General features: G+C 31.6%; 1 protein-coding gene across 1 annotated transcript in view; it reads right to left on the bottom strand.

Annotated features, from left to right (window-relative positions):
- Nucleotides 1–11,375: 11,375 nt before the first annotated feature.
- The window catches only part of LOC127716078 (uncharacterized), a 29,190-nt gene continuing 18,945 nt past the window's right edge, over nt 11,376–21,620 (bottom strand). The window contains exons 4-6 of the mRNA XM_052222162.1: nt 20,556–20,609; nt 15,744–15,899; nt 11,376–14,369 (exon numbers count right to left, since the gene is read on the bottom strand). Coding sequence (XP_052078122.1) covers nt 12,064–14,369; nt 15,744–15,899; nt 20,556–20,609 — 2,516 coding nt within the window. The 3' untranslated portion in view covers nt 11,376–12,063. The remainder of the gene's footprint in view (nt 14,370–15,743; nt 15,900–20,555; nt 20,610–21,620) is intronic.

Here is a 21,620-nt window from a genome sequence, read left to right as displayed (position 1 = left end):
ATCTGCATGTTTCTATAACATGTTTAAATGACGGTAGAACAATTTTCAAACGTTCAGCCAGAATAATTGAATAAATTTTATAGCATACATTTGAACATGTTATAAGCTCTAAATTAAATGTCTGAAATTTGTAAAAATGTATGATTAGTGTCTGCAATTTTTAATTTTTATATTCAATTTCAAAACATTTAGAAACATGGTACAAACACATGACGATATATCGACTCAGTATTGCATACTACTTGCACGATATGCGATTGATAAATTTTTTGTAATTAAGTCTTAGATGCATGATATTTTTTATTAGTTGTTATGGGCTTTGAACAAGTTGTCAGTAACTGCGAGTACTCTCAGATCTGTATTTCGTGTCTTTTTATCACTGAGATGTACAAGTACCCGGCCACATCCACTCTGTGTGTTTGTTAGATGTATTTCTATTTTTATCCATCTGATTAGTGAAGCCTTTTTCAACTGATTTTTATAGTTTGTTCTTATGTTGTACTGTTACACGACTGTCCCAGGTTAGGGGTGCGTTGGGCGTCCGCTAACATGTTTAACCCGCCACATTCTGTATGCATATGCCTTTCCCAATTCAGGAGCCTGTAATTCAGTGGTTTTCGTATGTTGCTATGTTACATATTTGTTTTTCGTTCATTATTTTTTCCACAAATTAGGCCGTTAGTTTTCTCGTTTGAATTGTTTTACATTTGTCATTTCGGGGGTCTTTTATAACTGACTATGCGGTATGGGCTTTGTCCATTTTTGAAGGCCATACGGTGACCTATACTTGTTAATTTATGTGTCATGTGTTCTCTTGTGAAGATTTGTCTCATTGGCAATCATACCACTTCTTCTTTTTTTATATAAGCTGAGTGTGGTTGTGTGTTTGTGTACTTGTGTTCTTGTTATATACATGTTATATGTTTTATCCAAAATTGATTCAAAACTGACCTAGAAAACTGGTCTAAGATTTCACGTGCTTTCCTGTCTATTTATATTTATATCAGGTTATATGACCTTCTGCTGACTTTAGATATCAATCTAATATATTATAACATGGCATCGAATCTAAAGTACGCTAAAGAAATGCTAATACATTATAAAGGGTCCATTTATTGTGCAAGGCAGGCGAAAAATGACAAAAGGGCAATCAAATTTATAAGTAAAAAAACGAGCATGTAATGATATAGCAAATTACGAAAATCGACTGAAGTAGTTTCTTAAAATGTGGTCTGTTTGTAATTTGAATATATGTTTAGTGTGGTACATATCAAATATGTGAACTTGAATCCAAACAGGAAACACTCATATAGCAGTGCGTTTATCATAAGGATCCATTAGTTGATATTGGTCTTAAATATATATATATATATATTTTTGGGGAATTTTATACATAAAACTGTCATAAAACAATTTCGATACGCATAACGGAGATTCTACACAATGTAAGAAAGAATCAGAAGAACAACCCGTTCAAAAAAGGAAAAGTATTTATAGCGGACAAACAAATCGTCTCTTTTATCGAAATGTGATATTTTCCTGTCTGAAACTGAAATGTTCAAATGAAAGAAAAACAAAAATTACTATTCAAATGATATTAGTTTAAGAAATTAGACTTTTCGGATTTAAAAAAAGCAAGTTATTATCAAAGACATGGTAAGTGATGTTTCAATGTTCTATTGATAATGACAGATTGTTACATTGTTTTGGATTAAAATGGATTCATGATCATATTGGAACGAATGTGATACTAAATAAAGGCAAGTTATTTTAATAACTATTTTTATGTTGACGATTGAAATCTTTTTGTAAATTAGATTAACATATAATTTCTATTTTTAACGATACCCTTTTGAGAGCCTCTTATTTTCAGCCAAGATGAAGGGTTTTGATTGGTCAGCTATATTTGGATATTCCATAATCAATTATTTAGACAGAAAGAGCATCGATACAATTTGTAATCAATAAGTTATTTTTGATCTCTTCGATTTTATATAATCATCGAACTTTTAGTGAATGCAATCTACAGGATGTAAATGTTTCCAGGTAATCGTTGCATGTTTTTGGTTGTTATTCTATTTCAAGCATAACAAAAAATTGATGATGCTGTATGATGGAGAATGGACATTCAGATTCCGCCATCTTTAAATATTTATGTAAACAAGTATGCGTCTTCTACATTTTCTGGAATATACAGTTACTTCGACAATTAACAATATAGAAACAATAATTAAATATTTAGTTGAGGTTTAACTATATTTTATGGAAGGAATAGCTGGAGTTTGGTTTAGCTAATTACATAACTCCGTGATGTACTAAGACATTCAAGTGTATCATCCTCCTTTTTTAGGAGCACAACAAACACGGAGATTGGTTTGAGCCGTTCCCGATATTTCTTTGAAATTTCATTAGTGTACTAGTTTATGACTTGACAATGAAGTCTAATGCCTTAATTGTTGGATCTAGTTATATTTTACGACTGAAGCAAGCTTTTAATGATGAATTGAGAAGTGATTTTAATCTCATGCAGTGTTTAGTATGTTGTTTTGGTAAACGAGGTGGCACTTTGAATGACATGGCAAATAATGCAGATTTAAAGACGAGTTTTAACAATTTTCGCCCCAGTATTATAATAATACAACTAGGTGGGAACGATATTTGCACGCCAGAACTACAGCCAGAGTCTTTCGCATGTAGGTTGTTGACTGGATGAATGACCTTTGTCAAGAATTTAATTTTATTCAAGTGGTATTCTTTTGTGAACTTTTTGCAAGAACAAAGCCAAGGTATATAACATTAGTAGTTTATGCCGAACGAAGGAAAATAGTGAATCAAATGATACCAGACCTAATAACGGCCGAGTCAAATAAACTTCTGGGGACATTTAAGGCTTATGAACAGTCCACTGAAAATTTATGATGAAGATGGAGTCCATTTATCAGAAATAGGAATGCGAAAGTTTTATAGATCTATCAGATTACAAATGTAGCTATTTTGCATGCCTTAGATCAACTTGAATAGATATTTTATTACTAGGTTACTAGGTTAATTATATATTGGAATGCTAGTTTTTAAAAAATAGTGCACAAATGTTCATAGACACATCTGTTCTTTTAACTTAGAAAGGCATGTAATATAACACATATAATAATTAATGGTTGCAATATTAGATGTAGACCTACTATAAACAAACGTACTTGTACATGTTGTATAATTTGTATAGTTTTGTGTCATAAGTTGTATTTAGAATTATGTATAGTTAACATAATTAACTCATACATGTACATGCACGTATAATGTAGTTTTTTCTTATAAATATTTTTCAGATCTACATATTACTCTTTAGTTCCTGAAAGATTTAAAACAGACAGTGTTGAAATAAGGTGAAATTTTATACTTCATCTGTTTGTAAATATATATATACAGAAGTAAGGAACAGATTTTAATAATCATCAGGTAATAATTACCATTATCATGGTTATAATTATATGCTTTATTAAAAAATAAGAAAATAAAATGTACTGGTTAAGGTCACATAATATATAGCCATCTACATGTACATTGGTATTTATTAACCTTGAGGCCTTGTATAAGGCCAAATTTTTATTATTACAAGTAGACCATGTATTTGGTTACCTGGATTGGTTTTATGATTTAAGACCCCGTAACGGGACATCTATACATATACAAATGTTTATGTACTTTTGTACATATTATTTTATTGACCTTGCAGGGTCAATTTTTTTATGAACAAAGTTAGAACCATGTATTTGGATAACTTTAGTTTAACAAGACCTTGTATTGGGTCATTTATTTGGCTAATAAAGACCTTGTATTGGGTCATTTATTCAGCTAATAACATACATGTATATATTTTGCAATATACCGGGGAGTATATTGAATGCATCATCTTTATTATCAGATATATTTAAGTATAACTCCTTTTATTACGTACTAAAAAAATAAATAAAAAACACGTAAAACAAAAAAAGAAAACTTAAAAATATTGATAACCAATACCGGAAATTGGTTTTTATACGACCGCAAAAAAATTTTTGTGGTCGTATATTGGTATGACGTTGGCGTCGTCGTCGTCGTCGTCGTCGTCGTCCAGCGTCGTCGTCCGAAGACGCATTAGTTTTCGCACTCTAACTTTAGTTTAAGTGAATGGATCTCTATGAAATTTTACCATAAGGTTCAATGCCACCAAAGGAAGGTGGGGATTGATTTTGGGGGTTATGGTACCAACAGTTAAGGAATTAGGGGCCAAAAAGGGGCCAAAAATAAGCATTTTCTAGTTTCCAGACAATAACTGTGGAACGGTGTATGGATCTCTCTGAAATTATACTACAAGTTTCCATACCACAAAGGGATGGTTAGGATTTGCTTTGGGGGGTTATTGCTCAAACCGTTTTAGAATTAGGGGCAAAAAAGGGGGAAAACAAGGTTGTCCTCATTAATGGACAAATACTATAGTACAAAACATAATTTAAAGCAGTGTAAGGGAGATAAATCAAATACATCATTGAAATTATCCCCCTTACACTGCTTTTAAATTATGTATAAAGTAATGGTTAATAAACAATTAAGATAATTTAAAACAGTGTAAGGGAGGTAATACAAATACAACGTTTTGGTTACTTCCCTTACACTGCTTTAAAATTATGTTTAAAGAAATGCATATTTATAAAGGAAGACCAGTATGGCGCATTAGATTTGTGAAATCTTTGACCACATTTATTTATTTGTTATGCCGAATCTAACCGTGTATTTAGATTTTTAATTTTGGGTCTAGTTTTCACATTGGTCTACATTAAGGTCCAAAGGGTCCAAAATTAAACTTTGTTTGATTTTAACAAAAATTGAATATATGGGGTTCTTTGATATGCTGAATCTTAACATGTATTTAGATTTTTGATTTTTGGCCCAGTTTTCAAGTTGGTCCAAATTGGGGTCCAAAATTAAACTTTGTTTGATTTCAACAAAAATTGAATATATGGGGTTCTTTGATATGCTGAATCTAACCATGTATTTAGATTTTTTATTTGTGGACCCCGCTATCAAATTGGTTCATATTGAGGTCAAAAGGGTCCAAAATTAAACTTTGTTTGATTTCATCAAAAATTGAATTATTGGGGTTTTTTGATATGCCAAATCTAACCGTGTATTTAGATTTTTAATTTTGGGTCCCGTTTTTTAAATTGGTCTACATTAAGGTCCAAAGGGTCCAAAATTAAACTTAGTTTGATTTTAACAAAAATTGAATTCTTGGGGTTCTTTGATATGCTGAATCTGAACATGTGTTTAGATTTTTGATTATGGGCCCAGTTTTCAAGTTGGTCCAAGTAAGGGTCCAAAATTAAACTTTGTTTGATTTCAACAAAAATTGAATATATGGGGTTCTTTGATATGCTGAATCTAAACATGTGTTTAGATTTTTGATTATGGGCCCAGTTTTCAAGTTGGTCCAAGTTGGGGTCCAAAATTAAACTTTGTTTGATTTTAACAAAAATTGAATATATGGGGTTCTTTGATATGCTGAATCTAAACATGTATTTAGATTTTTGATTTTTGGCCCAGTTTTCAAGTTGGTCCAAATTGGGGTCCAAAATTAAACTTTGTTTGATTTCAACAAAAATTGAATATATGGGGTTCTTTGATATGCTGAATCTAACCATGTATTTAGATTTTTTATTTGTGGACCCCGCTATCAAATTGGTCTACATTAAGGTCCAAAGGGTCCAAAATTAAACTTAAATTGATTTTAACAAAAATTGAATTCTTGGGGTTCTTTGATATGCTGAATTTGAACATGTGTTTAGATTTTTGATTATGGGCCCGGTTTTCAAGTTGGTCCAAGTTGGGGTCCAAAATTAAACTTTGTTTGATTTTAACAAAAATTGAATTCTTGGGGTTCTTTGATATGCTGAATCTAAACATGTGTTTAGATTTTTGATTATGGGCCCAGTTTTCAAGTTGGTCCAAGTTGGGGTCCAGAATTAAACTTTGTTTGATTTCAACAAAAATTGAATATATGGGGTTCTTTGATATGCTGAATCTAAACATGTATTTAGATTTTAGATTTTTGGCCCAGTTTTCAAGTTGGTCCAAATTGGGGTCCAAAATTAAACTTTGTTTGATTTCAACAAAAATTGAATATATGGGGTTCTTTAATATGCTGAATCTTACCATGTATTTAGATTTTTTATTTGTGGGCCCGCTATCAAATTGGTTCATATTGAGGTCAAAAGGGTCCAAAATAAAACTTTGTTTGATTTCATGAAAAATTTAATTATTGGGGTTCTTTGATATGCCAAATCTAACCGTGTATTTAGATTTTTAATTTTGAGTCCAGTTTTTTAAATTGGTCTACATTAAGGTCCAAAGGGTCCAAAATTAAACTTAGTTTGATTTTAACAAAAATTGAATTTTTGGGGTTCTTTGATATGCTGAATCTAAACATGTGTTTAGATTTTTGATTATGGGCCCAGTTTTCAAGTTGGTCCAAGTTGGGGTCCAAAATTAAACTTTGTTTGATTTCAACAAAAATTGAATATATTGGGTTCTTTGATATGCTAAATCTATACATGTGTTTAGATTTTCGATTTTTGGCCCAGTTTTCAAGTTGGTCCAAATTGGGGTCCAAAATAAAACTTTGTTTGATTTCAACAAAAATTGAATATATGGGGTTCTTTGATATGCTGAATCTTACCATGTATTTAGATTTTTTATTTGTGGGCCCGCTATCAAATTGGTTCATATTGAGGTCAAAAGGGTCCAAAATTAAACTTTGTTTGATTTCATCAAAAATTAAATTATTGGGGTTCTTTGATATGCCAAATCTAACCGTGTTTTTAGATTTTTAATTTTGGGTCCCGTTTTTTAAATTGGTCTACATTAAGGTCCAAAGGGTCCAAAATTAAACTTTGTTTGATTTTAACAAAAATTGAATTCTTGGGTTATTCGATATGCTGAATCTAAACATGTATTTAGATTTTTGATTATGGGACCAGTTTTCAAGTTTGTCCAAGTTGGGGTCCAAAATTAAACTTTGTTTGATTTCAACAAAAATTTAATACATGGGGTTCTTTGATATGCTGAATCTAACCATGTATTTTGATTTTGGACATTGGACCATAATAGGTAAATTAAAAAAATTGAAGTTCTTAGACCACATTCTTTCTGTGTCAGAAACCTATGCCGTGTCAAATATTTAATCACAATCCAAATTCAGAGCTGTATCAAGCTTGAATGTTGTGTCCATACTTGCCCCAACTGTTCAGGGTTCGACCTCTGCGGTCGTATCAAGCTGCGCCCAGCGAAGCATTTTATTATTAATTATAATGTATGTTTACAAATGAATTATACATGATATATACATGTACTTTTATGTTCACAAATGAAATATATCACATATTGATTTTAAAACTACACATATCAAATCAATATAAATTAAATATACCCTGTGTTGGGTTGGACATTTATAATTATTTATATGGTATGGTTATATGTTTTTTTGTAGAATGCCACCAAAGAAGTCTGGGTTAAGGCCAGCTAAAAGAAGAAAACTAATAAATGACAACATTGAGCCAACAAATGTTAATGTTGATACTATGACCAATGCTATGGCAGATGCCATTTCAGCCGCTGTAACGGCTAAAGTTATGGAAAATTTAAAGGACAATGGTATTCTACCTCAAACTATTACACAACCTCACAGTAGGGAAGCTGCAGTTAAAGCATCTACTCAGGAAATTTTATGTGACAATACTGTCACAGCTGCAAATGGTAATTTTGATAACAGTATTACAGTTGGCTCTAATAGAAGTGTGAATGCTAATGATAATATCACAAGTCAAACTGGAATAAGAATTCCTGCACAACATATAACAACAAATTTAAACACGTCCAATTATGGCGCAGCAGCATATATTCCACTTGGTAGACCATTATATATGAAAATAAATGTAAAACTACAGGACAGAATTATTAGTAAAGATTTTGTAGAAATGTCTGATATTTTAGTGGATCACCATCCTTCTGAAGTTGATCTTCATCTTGCTGTACAAAATAAAAGGGTGGGCTTGTCATCTGGAAAAAAAAACTATAGAAAACTGGGCTGATGCTTTTGCAATTTTCTCATCAGTTCTAAGGAAAGCCAATCCAAATCACCTCACTTTGACAGAGGATTTGGCGATATATGTAGATTTGATACGTCAAATTCAGAAGGATGGTGGGGATTGATACTTGTATGACGTTAATTTTAGACAGGCATTGCAACATGATCATGCAATATGTTGGAATTATGTTGACCAAATTCTTCATACAAGGGCACTTAATAGAACCCTTAATAAACAAAATACTACACATGGGTTTACTGGTCAGAAAAGAACACAAAACAATAATATGTTAAAAGCAAAGCTTCAGAGGTGGAAGTGTGTTTTCGTAAATTTAAACATAATATTAGAGGCCTATCTAAAATCATCAAATTTTCAAATGGACCTGCAATTGAATCAACAGTAGGAGCTATAGTAGATTATCTACAAGTTAGACCACATACCCCATTAGACACTCCATTTTTGTGTTCTATGACCAGCATCCCTTTACAACGTTCATATTTTGATAAAATGTTACACAAATGTTTACAATCATGTGGTTTAGACAGCACTAGATATAAAGGTTATAGTTTTAGGATAGGAGCAGCTACATATGCTGCTGAACGAGGCATGTCTGATTCACAAATTCGCACAATGGGTCGTTGGAAATCCAATGTTTTCTAAAAGTACATAAGACATACGTACATAAGACCCCATACCAATTAACAGAATGTTATTGATACTTGCTTGGGCTGGTATCAATGCTTTTATCCTTTTAACATGCTACTACATGTTTGGACACATTTATAAACATTGCTGTAAGGCGTCAAATTAACAGAATTTTTTCAATTGAAAGCAATTTGGAAAGTACTTATAAATAATAAGTATAATTTGATGTATGCTGAGTTTCTTATTATGTAAAACTTAACTGCTTTGGCCGTTAAGTAATTTTAAGTTACATTTAACATTAGTATGCTACACATCTGTTTGTTTCAAGTTTTTTAACTATAGTGACAATGGTTTTTGTTTTTTATGTATAGTTTTCCTTGTTGTTACATCTTAATTTTTATTACATGTATTTTTGGAACTATAGTTTTCACGTTTTGTATGAATGATCCATGCCTCAATATAGCATAGTTACAGTGAACTGTCACTTCATATGAAAAATTTCAGTACTACTTCCTTGGGCCGGTAGTTCTGTTTTTATGGTTGCCAATTTCTTAGCCTGTGTGGTAGGATAGATGTTATTGCATATCATTTTTCCTGGTGGCATATGTGACCCCATTCTAGGCCAAGAGTTTATGTTACATAATGGTATGTGACAATTTTATTGTTTTGTAATTTACTTATGTTCATTAAGAACATTTTTCACTTATCTTTTATATGTTGTAAATAGTTTAAAGTTATGTAATACTTTACGTAATACTTTATGTTTTGAAAATTTTACTTTAAAAGTAAAAATTCACAATATCATATTCTGTGTTTGTTATACTTTACTTTTATAACTTAATTACTTATACTCTAAAGAGATGGTTTAGTTTAGCGTCTGTTGTGGATTGAAGGAGGAGGGCATAAAGGCAAGTTATTTTAATAACTATTTTTATGTTGACGATTGAAATCTTTTTATAAATTAGATTAACATATAATTTCCATTTTTAACGATACCCTTTTGAGAGCCTCTTATTTTAAGCCAAGATGAAGAGTTTTGATTGGTCAGCTATATTTGAATATTCCATAATCAATTATTTAGACAGAAAGAGGATCGATACTATTTGTAATCAATAAGTTATTTTTGATCTCCTTGATTTTCCCGCCCTTTTTCCCCATCATCTATCTTTTTTTAACTTAGTTAAGAATTCATGTGCTTATTCTGTTTATGATTTTGTTGGTATAAGAATATTGTAACATATCTTCACATAGTAACTTTGTAATGTTTTTATTTTATTAGTATTGTTTTACATTTTTTCCTCTTCTTAGATTATAATTAGCTTCTACTCTGCTTTAGCTGGGGCATATGTGACCCCATTCTAGGCCAAGAGTTTATGTTACATAATGGTACTAGTATGTGACAATTTTATTGTTATGTAATTTACTTATGTTCATTAAGAACATTTTTCACTTATATGTTATATGTTGTAAATAGTTTAAAGTTATGTAATACTTTACGTAATACTTTATGTTTTGAAATTTTTACTTTGAAAAGTAAAAACTCACAATATCATATTCTGTGTTTGTTATACTATACTTTTATAACTTAATTACTTATACTCTAAAGAGATGGCTTAGTTTAGCGTCTGTTGTGGATTGAAGTAGGAGGGCATAAATGCAACTTATAACCATATAAATACATGCAACCTAGCGAAACGTCTTATATGTTTATAGTTAGCAATTCACAAAGTGATTATCAAAATCAGAGTTGACCCTTAAGAAAAAAAAAAAATTTGTTACAGAAAAAAAGCTCCTTTACGTTTTACGTCAGCTCAACGTTTTAATTTTCATAACATGAAAAGTTTTCCATAAATTTAAAGAAATGCCTATCAATCGAAATCAAATACAAGCAAGGTAATGATATTTTAAATTTGAATATATGCTTTCAAAATCCCACTGTCGCTAACATGGTTAACTAATCAAAACGATAACATGTATGTAAAAAATGATCAAATGTTTTGATTCACTATGAATAGCCTGGTTTACATGTATACGTTACTGAAACAGAGTCATTTCGTCTTTAAATGCTTAGAAAACTATTTGAGAATTCAAACGCGTTTTATAATGTAAGGAATACTGTAAAGATTCTAAAAGGGAACTTTTTTTGTAAGAGATTTCATTAGGCCAATTTTGCAACCAAGAAAACATCCATAACGTATTACATGATGTAAATTTGATATGTCGATAATCAGAGATGAAACATAAAACATTACATAAAAGTTTGGCACGAGGAAGCATGAATAATTTGTATCAAAGTATATCTAGTGTTACACACATACGTTAAATAAAAAAAAACAAGTTTCCTGACACAAAGTTCCAACGTATAGCATATTCTTGTCAAACATTATACAATATATTCATGTTTATCTTTTTCTGTTCATTGCCATATATTTTGTTGTAATGCTACTAGTAAGTCTAGATACGACCTTTAAACAATAAAGACAATGATGTTAACCATTATTTGTCAATACATAATAAAACAAACCAAATATCTTTATAACACGTTATCCATACGTATCCTTTCTATCCTTTTGATATGTTTAATACTTTGAGGTGATATATATATATATATTTTTCATTATCAGCAGCAGGATTGCCAAAATCATTTGATAATTAATCCTTTACATCAATGATGTTAAGGTTTTATAATTTTTTCGATGAAATGCTATATTTCTAATAAGAAATGAAGAAATTTTTTGAGGAAAATGTTTGAGGCATTTATTTTATATTATAGACGTATTTGTGGCAGATGTCCTTGATTTTCTACGAGAAAGTACATTGATAAAAGACGATTCGAAATGTGAAGAGGTTGTGATGAATCCGTCACATTTAGGAAATAGGTCGACATACACATAACCCCAAATGAAATACTTACGTACTTTCTTCAATTCTTGTTATTTCTTATTTTTTAAAACATAATGAAAAGGTATAAAGGCTCGTTCTGTATTTTATGAATACCTTAAGTATGTTTTAATGCCCCTTTTCTAGCAACTGCTTTGGGGGATAAACCATCTGTAAAACTAGTGTTGATAGTTGCTCCGTGGTTGAGTAGGTTATATACAATGTCGATGAATCCGTTTATACTTGATTTAAATAGAGGCGTATGTCCATTTTTGTCTTGTGCGTTTCCATATGCCTTATTAACTATCATGACTATATTCTTATTACTAAAATAAAACAAATATTTTGATAATATATTGACTAAATCTATATTCACGGTATTACAAGTAAATGCAAGTGATGATCAGTTATTTTTGTCTCACTTTTTAACATTTGTCCTTGACTGCAACAATAAATCGATCACTTTTGTATGCTTCCCTTCGCGAGCAAGTATTAGTGGGTTTATTGTATGTTTATCAGATATATTAGGATTTGCGCCTTTTTGTAGAAGCACATCAACAATTTTATGAAAACCGTACATAGAACTAAAAAAAAGAGCCGTCCATCCATGGTTGTCTTTTTCGTCCACAACGGCTTTATTATCCAATAAGATTTTGACCACATTATAATGCCCATTCTTGCAAGCTTCGTGGAGAGGTGTTTCACCTTCTTTCGTTCTGTGATTAACTGACGCTTTTGCGTGAATTAAGATTTCTATTATACTATCATTGCCCGCTTTGCATGCCTCGTGTAAAGGTACAACGCTTGGTTTCTTATTGTTAACCCTAGCTCCATTCTGTAAAAGCATTTTTACCATAGCACTATTTTCCTTTTTACAACAAACACGAAGAGGTGTCATTCCACTATCAGTTTTCTGATTTACTTTGGCTTTTCTCTCTAGCAAAAGTTGTAGAACTCTATGATGATTTTCACTACATGCAATATATACAGAGGTTTTACCAGATGAATCTACCGCATTGACATATGCATCACAACCAAGAAGAGCTGAAACTATTTCAGAACTTCCTTTGTAACATGCTAAATGTAACGGTGTACATCCATCCGCATCCTCAACATTTACTCCTGCCTTATTTTTAAGCAGTAACGCTGCAAGATGTGAATGTCCACTTGCACATACCACGTGTAGAACACATCTATTATTCTTTGTTCTATATTTTTCATTTACCTTTATCCACTTAGCCGAGTTATGCAACATATAATTTGCAACATCAACAAAACCATTTTCACAAGCATGAAAAAATGGCTTTAATTCGTCGTTGTTTGAAATATCAACAGAAGATTTGTTTTCAATGAGGTCCTTTACTATTTTTAGATGACCATTCTTGCACGCTAAATGCAAAGGTATATTGCCAGCGGCGTCCTTTTCATTAATTATCCGTGTATAATGTTTGAAAAACGAAACATACTCATGATATCCCAGAGCAGACACAACATGAAGGGCTGTCGTTCCTTCTTGTGATTTTGTCAATTCATTAACTGTTATATTTTGTTTAATATATTCGAGAAACTTTACCCTGAATTTGGGTAATACGTTTTGTGCACTTTCGAAAACATCTTTATACAGTCCGTTATTCAATTCAATAACAAGTCGTCGGAAATATGCATTTGTGTTTTCTCTTGTTACTTTTATATCGAAGACATCTTGTTCTTCATTTATACAATACACCCGCATCTGATTTAATATCACGTCAGTTTTACAATACTTAACGGTTGTTTTCCTGAATGTTTTTGCAATACAACAAAGAACAATCTTTTGCATAATTTCATCAATAAACACGAAACAACCACGCAGTTCTTTCACATAATCCCCTTTTAAAGCTGTCAAAGTAGATTGCAGACGATTTTTCGATTGATTTTGAACAAAACTGAATTCAAGCAACAAATCCTGCATTAATTCGTCATATTCATGAATTTCGTTTGTGGTCGATTTCTTTGGAATGATTTGTATGATTGCAAGAATAGCCAATGCAAGAAAAGTTTCTTGGGATTTGATCTTGAAATTATTCAACTCGTCTTCAATAATCAAATAAAGAACTTTTAAACAATGTTTTAAATATATTTCTTTTGACGATGAATACATTGCGCATACCGATGGAAAACTACTATACATCATTATTCCTTCCTTTTTCAAAGTCCTTGCAACGTCGATGCAAATATAAGATTTGCAGATATCCCATCTCTCTTTGTTTAATAGCTTTAGGTCTTCCGATAACAAATCACTCGTGCAATATGGAATGTTTAAGCATTTATACCATTCTGGTTGCCAAATATATGTTCTACTTGTAAGAATGATTTTTGTTTGATGATCCTTTTTGCTGAACAACATTTTCAATAAAGGTCCATTTTGTACCCATAATTCTGCATCTGTTTTATCAACTGCATACTTTCCGATAAAATCATCGATGATGAAAATTTGTTTTGTGCCTGGTATATGATAGGTTGTAATGTCACCGAGTTTCCTGACTGGTAGAATTGTGTAGCCAACTTCCTCTTTTAGTCTGAAAGCTGCATAATAAGCATTATTCGATTTACCTATCCCAGTCGGACCTACTATAAGAATAACGTTTTGGGTTTTTGTGTTATCATATATAACATCTGCCGCTCTTGTTTTAACAAACTTTTCAAGTTTACAAGCCCAGTATGTAAGTGTTTCCTTTTCAAATTCTGTAGAAATATTGAAAAAATGAAAAAATAAAAACTATGAATGTAAAAATACACAATATAAGCATATAGTTTTTTCTTCTATGTATATAAAGTAATGATATTGCAAGGAGCTTCTTCTGCATGTGAAAAAAAATAATGATCAATTATAGACTTCTGACTTCTTATATTAACCGTCGTCCTCGGTTTAATATAATCTAACCGGTCTATATATAACGTTGTGACTGAGTCTAGTAAACGTCCTTTATTTATATATCACATATGTAAATAGTGTATTAAAGGAAATCGCCTTCAGTGTTTTTATGTGTATTTTACATTGTATTGTGCAAGATTTTTAATATTGACCGTCAATATATATGTAGGATTCACATCCATGGTTGGTTCATGATACCATCCCCTTCTTCTTGCTTTCTTACAAATTAAGCTTACTGTTTGTGTCATATATGTTCATATGTATGTAATTAGCATTTTCAATAGATTTGATTTCCAGTAGTTAAACTGGTGAAATACAATTTCATTTTGGTGTATCCATGACAACAATCTATATTTATTTGCTATAAAATGTTGTCAAATGTGTGTGAAGATGTCACATATTTCCCCAAAATTTGTTTAATAGTAGAATTTCAATCCCTTGGAGTGGTACCTTTTCTGAGAATGATTACATATATCAATCTGGAGATCAAACAAAAATCATGTCTTTCGTCTCATTTTTTCGTAAAATTGCATCAAAAAGTTCGTGTGAAAAAAAAAACGGGTTTCTAAACATTACAATAATTTCGTGACCTATGGCCGGTCGGAATATGAAAATACGGACTGTCAAACACAAAATAGCCTATTCAATATTTTCAATAAAGGTCCATTTTGTACTCATAATTCTGCATCTGTTTCATCAACCGCATACTTTCCGATAAAATCATCGATGATGAAAATTTGTTTTGTGCCTGGTATATGACAGGTTGTAATGTCATCGAGTTTCCTGACTGGTAGAATTGTGTACCCAACTTCTTCTTTTAGATTGAAAGCTGCATAATAAGCATTATTCAGTTTTGCCAAATACAGCTGAGGTAATATAATCCTGCGGTAAAAGATCCTTAGTACTTCGAACATTCTCAACGTTCTGTAACTAGTTAACACATTGCTTGTGCGAAATAACATACTAAAGAACTGTATTAGTTTTTAATCGTGTATTGGTTTATGAGTATGCTATAGAATTTTGGTCCTCAATGCTCTTCAACTTCGTACTTTATTTGGCCTTGTTAACTTTTTTGGATTCTAGCGTCACTGATGAGTCTTTTGTAGACGAAACGCGCGTCTGGCGTAAATACAAAATTTTTTCTTGGAATCTATGATGAGTTTATTTACATGTTATTCATGTACCTTGAACAAACGACGAAAGTTTTACTTCATTCTTTTCAAGCTTCCTGATATTGCTCCTTTCTTTCATGTCAATTTCTCTTTCAAATTTATCGGCTACAACAGTTCCACTTCTATCTTCAATATTGTCGTCCTTTTTGTCAGGCATTTTAGGTATTTCTGCCACAATACAAAAACTTGTATATTTTTATAGCTTCTTTTAACGTACATATGTATTTTCGGATTAGTAATTTCTTTTGTTTTAAACAAACTAGCTATGCATCACATGTGACTTAAAGATATATTAAAACCCTTTATTGTTTTTCATAATTGAAAGAAATTATACTTTTAAAAGCCTATTTTACCTACCTGCATCTATAGCATATATTCAAATAAGGGCTTCACTCAATCATCGTTCACTAACAACAATTCATGACTAAAAGTACTTTTTTAATCATATCTTACTGAACATTTTTACTACTTACAGTTTCTATTTATCTGCTACAGTTTTTGCCCAAAATACAAAAAAAAAATTCGTAAGGGTTCCGCGGAACCCAGTGTCTCGCCTACGTTTGCTGTTAATTGCAGGCTCAACAAAAATGAGGAAAAAAATCAATAAAAATATTCCTTTAGATACTATCTTTTGATTGTAAGAAGCTTCTGTCAAAGTTTGGTATAAATCCAGGATAGTTTATGAATCTAATAAATGTTTTAAAAACTTTAACTGCAGACTGTATTTAATGTTAACTGGAAGAAAAACTAAGTCCATTTATAAGTAAAATACGGATAAGCAGGTACAAATTTTAACAAAATTTCCTTCTAGATACTAGCTTTTGATCATAAACAAGCTTCTGTCCAAAATTTGGTTCAAATCCAGGATAGTTTAAGAAAGTTATTAAAATTTCAAAAACTTTAACCACAGAGTGAATGTAGTGTTTCCTGGCAGAAAAACTAAGTCCATTTATAAGTAAAATACGGAAAAAAAGAAATTTTATTTTTACAAAATTTACTTCTGGATACTATCTTATGATCATAAACAAGCTTCTGTCCAAGTTAGGTACAAATCCAGGATAGTTTAAGAAAGTTATTAAAATTTTAAAAACTGTAACCACAGAGTGAATGTAATGTTTCCTGGCAGAAAAACTAAGTCCATTTACAAGTAAAATACGGAAAAACAGGAATTTTATTTTTACAAAATTTACTTCTGGATACTATCTTATGATCATAAACAAGCTTCTGTCCAAGTTTGGTAGAAATCCAGGATAGTTTAAGAAAGTTATTAAAATTTCAAAAACTTTAACCACAGAGTGAATATTTGTGGACGCCGCCGACGACAACGACGACGACGACGACGACGCCGACGGAATGTAGGATCGTTATGTCTCGCTTTTTCGACTAAAGTCGAAGGCTCGACAAAAATGGGTAGGACACGTCGACTGACAATTCCAGTTATGTAACAAAAGTGTTGGTCTTGTTTTGCTGATCAATTTGTATGTTTACAGTTTTCCTTATCCGACAAAGTTTTCATCCAAAATTCAAGAAATAGTATACATCATTAAAAGAGGACAAACACTCCTATATAAAGTTGACTGGCAATTTCAGCAAACTTGAATTTCGAAATAATGTAGATTGGCCTGCAGATTAGTTTGCTTGTTAAAGTGTCTTGTACTATGTATAATGTATTTCATTTTTATAGATAATATGTGAGAAACCGCCCAAAAATGGTATCAATCGGTATTTTAGAGCATTGATTCCAATAAGGAGTTGACAGACAACTTGGGCCATGTTGATATTCATGTTGATCTAGTCGCTGCTAATTTTTTTTTTGGTTTTTTTTTTTTGCTTTCTATCTATTATAGGTTCCTAGATAATAAGCAAAAACGAAACTATTTGAAAAAAAAATGTCATTTAAGAGCAATATCGTTTAACTTTCGGCAATATTGACTTGTTCGTATATCTTGTCTTGATGATCATATTTACCCTTTTAAACTTTTTTTCTATATTTTATAGTTTTTAAAATAAAAAGCAATAACGCCCAAAATAAAGAAAACACTTTTTAACGACAAAAACTTGTATAAAGAGTCAATTGACGATTTCGGCCTGTTGACTTTTTGTTTAGATCTTATATTACTGGTATGTTTTTATTGTTTAAGACTCTATCTATCTATTATAATTTTCAAGAAAATAGACAAATAATTCCTGCCCTTGTCTTATTCACTTTATTTTCAAGATAATAGTCAATCTATACAGTCCGCCAAAAGTTAAGCACCACCTTAATATAACTGGCAATATTTTTTTTTAAATATTGCGAAAAAAATATTTATGTTTAGTGTTATAAATTGCCTATAACATACACTAAGAAAATTCATTACGACCAAAAAAAAACTCCGATAAACACGCCAAGCATTTTTTTTATTAAAGGTCATCTGCACTTTTTCGAATACACTGTTTCGATGCCTTTAAATCATCTTCCTACTGTCCCGTGTACAGGTGAAATTTGACCTTCACCAAGTCACTTTGAAATATGGCAAGGGGTAAGTTATATGTGACTGAACCTTGACAAGCAATTGACATGTCAAACGCCGGTAGGAGCACTAGTTGCATAGGTAACCATTTCAATGTTAAACACACCGTCATTGTCAGATTTTTACAACGTCATGTTGACACAGGAACTGTAAATGATAGACCAAGATCCGGAAGACCCCGTTTAACTACCGATCGTGATGACAGACTCCTTATTGGTTGTGCTAAAGCCAACCCTTTTACTCCTGCCACACAATTTAGACACCACTGGGTTAAAGGTGGTCATGTTAGTGTTGGAAACAGCCAGGCACCGTATAATCAGGTTTCAAAGGGCTAATGACCATCGACGCTGGAACATGAGAAGCTGGCAAAATGTTCATTGGTCAAATGAGAGTCAGTTTCTGTTACGACCAATAGACGGCAGAACACGAGTTTGTCGTGGAAATAAAACTGCTAATGACCAAAACAACATTTGCCCAACGACTGCATACGTTGCTGGTGGTGTTACAGTATGGGGTTTCTTCTCATACTGTTGTAAGGTGGGTATGCATATTCTGCAGGGTACCATGAACGGACAGACATACAGGGATTTGGTGCTTAGAAACATTGTAGTCCCTCATTTTGATAATCCTCCTCTTGCCTCAAGACCCTTATGCATGTACAACAATGCTAGACCACACAGGGCAAGGATTGTAACCGAGTTCAAAGAGTACAAAGAGCAAGAAGCCATTGACATTATCCTTTGGCCTTCCATGTCTCCAGACATGAACCCTATGGAACATATCTGGGATGCCTTTGGCAGAATTCTCAATCGCAGAAATCCACCTTTGCAAAATCTTAACGATTTAAGAAGCGCAATTGTTGCTGAATGGAATAAGTTTGCTCAACTAAAGTTCAGAAGGCTTGTACAGAGTATGAGACTCCGTGTTATGGAACTCTACCGGAAGAGAGGGTGTTACACATCCTGTTGACTCAAATATTGACATTAAATTTGCCGAACATACCAAAGATTATTTGTAGAGACTTTTAATGATATTGGGTGATTAATTGTTGTAAAAAAATAAAATCACAGGGAAACTTAAATTCCGTTTCTGATTTGTGTAATTTTCACTATTTCTATGAACGCAAATTTCAAATGCATAGAACCTGCATACGTGAACAAACTTAAGTCTACGGTTTGTTTATGGTATATGTTAGCAAAATTGATACATGAATATTTTCTCTTTTTCGAGGATTAACTGATTTTTTTAAATGAACAAAAAATCGATGCAATAAAAATAGGTGGTGCTTAACTTTTGGCGGACTGTATATTTAAAATTAGTTCTCCGCACTTGCTCCTCATTTTCGTTCGTTTGTTTATATGTCGCGCGCGAAAAAAATGAGGAGCAATTGTGGAGTACTAATTTTAATTGGATTGGATAACAGTCAAAGCTTTCATTACAATAATTTGAAAACGTATTGTGCCATGTACAAAACAAAGTCAAGGAAAATTATATTTTCTTAATTTACACTTTTACTTTTGATTTCATCACACAAGATGGAGTTTGAATCTTTCATTCCATTGACAATAACTATAATACTAGTCACTGAAATTCAATTGATAATGAAAACATGAAATGTTTTACTAGAGAAGAATCGAGTTATTGTGTTATTTTTTGTAATTTTGGGCAGCGGGGTTCATGATTTTCGCCGCTAACTTCTCCGACAGTTTTCACACTTAAAGCTTAATAATAAGTACGGTATGATAAGTTTACTCATTTGAAAATATTGAACTAATCAAGATTCTGTTTTCATGAAAACTTCCACTAATGATTGGTTGTTGAAATTGTCACGCAGGGAACATGGTTTGTCTTGCCAACTTCGTCTACAGTTTTCATTGTAGAAATATTATCTATGAAGAACGTTCGTATCTAGTTTTAAGATGTATATGTTAACAGATTTGTTATTTTTCTTACATTTCAAGTCACCAAATTTAAAAAGACTAAGTTTCAGAAAAGGACCGGGACAGGATAAAACAAAAGATACATTAGAACAACATGTAGTTGAAAGTACAAGTCTGTGCGAAGCCTGCTAAAAAATAAGGAAGGATAAACACAATTTAAAAATAAATTTGCATGACAGATAATTTCATTGCCTAACGATTTGTGGTGACCAAAAAAGTTAGAATCAAAAGGTCTTATTTGATTTATTGAAATCATCTGTACACACGATTTACGTTGACAATATATGCATTATGTTTTTGTTGTGTACTATGCAAAAGAATAATTTTATTTTATTATGTAAATATATGTTGAATTGAATAATGGTACAAACCTGAGCAGTGGCATTTTAATGTTAAAGCAAAGAAACAAAACACCAACATTATTGCTGAAAAAATACAATAACATACATAGATAAACTAGGCACGTTTAAATATGCTATTAAATATAGTTTAAAGTGCAACATTCAAGAAACGAATTAGGTTAAATGAATACAAATATAATTCTTTCTAATAATCAACGCATCAAAGATACAAGGATTAAAAATTTGGTACGCCAGACGCGCTTTTCGCTAACAGAAGACCCATCAGTGAAGCTTGAATAAAAAAAGGAGAAAAAGCTAAATAAAGTAAAAAGTTTAAAAACATTTTTGACCCAAAATTCCGAAATCTTCTCAAAGACAGCTATGTGAATCTATTCCTGACGTAGAAATTCTTAAGTACTTTGGAAAATTCAAAGTTTCATAAACGTCTTAAATTGTTCCGGCGTCAAAGCTTAACACCAGACATGTTAAAACGTTTTGTCCGTTTCAGAATGTAATACAATTTCTTAAAAAAAAGGCGGATAGTATGAGTGTTCTGTATGTTTTGAAAAAAATCACGAAATGTAGATCGTCTTAACCTTTGAAAGTCACTAATGACCTAACGAATAGCCAATGGAAATGTCGTGATATCGTCTCGTGATGCTGGATAACCTAAACAAATTAACGCAGTTTTCGTATCACCTTTTCGTGTCACACTCCGTGCAGTGTCATACGAGAAATATCCTTTGGCTATTACTGAGTTTGAGTTACTCAATCCTTTGTTATGTATGTCACTATTTCAAAAAATTTACTTTCCTTTTCGTATTTGTTTTTTGTCAATACGTTGTCTATTGTTCGTCGATTAACGGTTTTTAAATGCAACCTTAGTACTTATCAGTATTTTGTATATAAAATAATTAAACTGATTTCATTTCACAGTAAGATACCTATACGAGAATCTCGTAGTAAGGCAGTTAATGCATTAAAACATCAAAACAAAATAAGAAATTCAAATTGTATTTAGAGAATAAAAATTTCGGAATAAAAGAATTGTGAAGTCACAAATAGAAACTATGTATACAAGTTTATATACTGTTC

This window comes from Mytilus californianus, unplaced genomic scaffold (assembly GCF_021869535.1).
Source record: "Mytilus californianus isolate M0D057914Y unplaced genomic scaffold, xbMytCali1.0.p SCAF_9, whole genome shotgun sequence".
NCBI classification, from domain to species: domain Eukaryota; kingdom Metazoa; phylum Mollusca; class Bivalvia; order Mytilida; family Mytilidae; genus Mytilus; species Mytilus californianus.
This window is presented reverse-complemented; position numbering and strand designations above follow the sequence as displayed.